Source organism: Aplysia californica, unplaced genomic scaffold, assembly GCF_000002075.1.
Source record: "Aplysia californica isolate F4 #8 unplaced genomic scaffold, AplCal3.0 scaffold00580, whole genome shotgun sequence".
NCBI lineage: Eukaryota > Metazoa > Mollusca > Gastropoda > Aplysiida > Aplysiidae > Aplysia > Aplysia californica.
In genome coordinates, this window is record NW_004797850.1 from 38,050 (window position 1) to 40,474 (window position 2,425).

Here is a 2,425-nt window from a genome sequence, read left to right on the forward strand (position 1 = left end):
ATCATCATCATCATCATCATCATCATTATTATTATTATTAATATGGTGATGATGAGGATGATGATTATTATTATCATCATTATCATAATCATTATTATTATCTTTATTTTTATCCATTATTATTATGAGGACTAATATTACTTTTATCATCAACATTATCATCATCAATATTATCATCTTTATTTTCATCTTCATCATCATCATCGACATCATCATAGTTTAGTAATAATAATAATAATTGTTTTTATTATTTCATTATCATTAATATGAAATTGAAATTATACAACTTGCTCCTTGTTCGTTCCTCAGGATTGACTTACCAGGCCCCATTCCCCAGAACGACAGAGCAATGGCAGGAGGTCAGTCTGCTTCGCCAGAGCACTTTAAATACAGAACATAAAACACCTCTATAGTTTATTATCATATGTATGGTTAATATCATCCTTTACTTAAATAATCATAAAGATACTTTTACCATAAGTCTCTACTTTTTTATACTCGATTAAGAACAAAAACAACGATGATCAGGATGATGATGTGGCGAAACGTCGAACCGATTCAATAAAACAAAATTTTTGACATTAAAATTTTTTTTGGGGGGGTCTGTAAATCAAGCAAGACTCTCATTTCTTTGCTTTTTAAACAACGATGATGATGTTGTTGTTGTTGATGATAATAATGATGATGATGATGATGATGATGATGATGATGATGATGATGATGATGATGAGGAGGAGGAGGAGGAGGAGGATGCATTTTCTGTTACTTTTACTCTTCGCTCCTTCCGATACGATACAATATGATAAATCATTCCCACCCCCTCCCTTCCACAGTATACCCTTTATATCCCCTTTCCCTACCCTCTCGCACACCGCTATCCTCCGTCCTATCCTCTCTATCCCCCCTCCCCTCTCTTTCCCCTTTTCTCGTTTCCTTGCTTCCTTCCCTTTACTAAAAATAGTAAAATTGCAATGCTTTCTCACGCTCGGTCCACAGACGGTCTTGACTACAATACAGGTCACGATGACCAATTTCAATCCGGTCCTGGTCAGGATACGGATGTGACAGGTATGTAAACAGTTACAGTAACAGTCTCAAACACCCAAGTCCGAATTAGGTCAAATTTTAGTTGTTTTAACATCTTTGTCTGAAGAGATCGCTTGGAGATCCTCTTGTATCATGTCAGAATAATACTAATAATATGGTGCCAGTTTACAAATATTAAATGACACAATACGACCTGGGCTCAAAACATGTATAATATTTCCGTTTTCATCTAGGGATCAAACCTCAGCTCGTATAAGAATCTGCTTCAGGGACCAGATAACCATAGAAACTGATGGGAGTTACATAATTTACTGACCACATAAACGCTGAACCCCTGACTTTGAGAAATCCTATATTGTTCTGTATTGTTAGGGCTTTACATAAATTGTCCTCGCTACTCTCAAACAAGAATGGGTACCCTTAATTCACAATTGTTATCATTCTTATCGCTCATGATTGCAATAATAATCCAAATAACCAGATAAAAGATGACAATGATGAATATGATGATGATGATGATGATGATGATGATGATGATGATGATGATGATGATGATGATGATGATGATGATGATGATGATGATGATGGCAACGACGTTCTAGGTGAAGAACCCCTGCAGACGGATACTGACCCTTCTCTGCTACCAGAGCCCCAAAGCCCAGCAGTGTCCATGGTCAACGATGCCCCCATGCAGCCAAATCCGCAAGGTCCTCAGATGCCCATGGCCGGCGGTCCCGGTGCGATGCCCAATGGTCTCGGGGAGCCAGAAGCGCCTTCACAAGAAGAGATCGCCAAAATGGAAGCTTGCAGAGGACAGCTGGAACCAGAGATGGATACGTGCCTCGACAGCTACAAGTTGACACTGGAACAGTTCATGAACCCTGATTACATGACCTTGGCAAGAGATGTATGCGAGTAAGTCTTTGCGCGCCTTATATATTTTTTTTTACTAATGTTTGGGGCACATTCAGACTGTCTAGTTTCTCTGGCCGCTGTAGCTTCTTTGGTTTCGAACGTTACCAACTTTTAGAAGGCCATCTATAGGTACAATTCCAGTAGCACCAACCTTTGTGTCACTTTATAGAAGAAACCACTTACTCTTCAACCCTTAAAAGGTAAATAGACGTGGCGTTCAGTATTCCGGAGAACAGGATGAAGCCAGATTTTCATGATTGTGACCTGAAGAACTAATACAACTTTAGTTTTCAATTGCTATGTATCGTTAAAAAATACTCCAACATCAAATCGTTCCTGTCTTATTCCACACTAAAGCATGTTTACGTCTGCTATTCAGTACAGGCTCACAGTTGCACAGGTAAAAACAAACTGGAATCCCCAAAGCAGATGTGAGTGTGTGTGTGTGTGTTTGGGGGGGGGG

The 2,425-nt window shown here is 38.9% G+C and overlaps 1 protein-coding gene across 1 annotated transcript in view; it reads left to right on the forward strand.

The window, feature by feature from the left end:
• Positions 1 to 2,425, forward strand: part of LOC101854116 — a gene marked incomplete at its 5' end in the record, with an annotated part of 27,610 nt that overhangs the window by 10,395 nt on the left and 14,790 nt on the right. Inside the window, 3 exon segments of the mRNA XM_013087373.2 lie at positions 310 to 359; positions 997 to 1,068; positions 1,695 to 1,962. Coding sequence (XP_012942827.1) covers positions 310 to 359; positions 997 to 1,068; positions 1,695 to 1,962 — 390 coding nt within the window.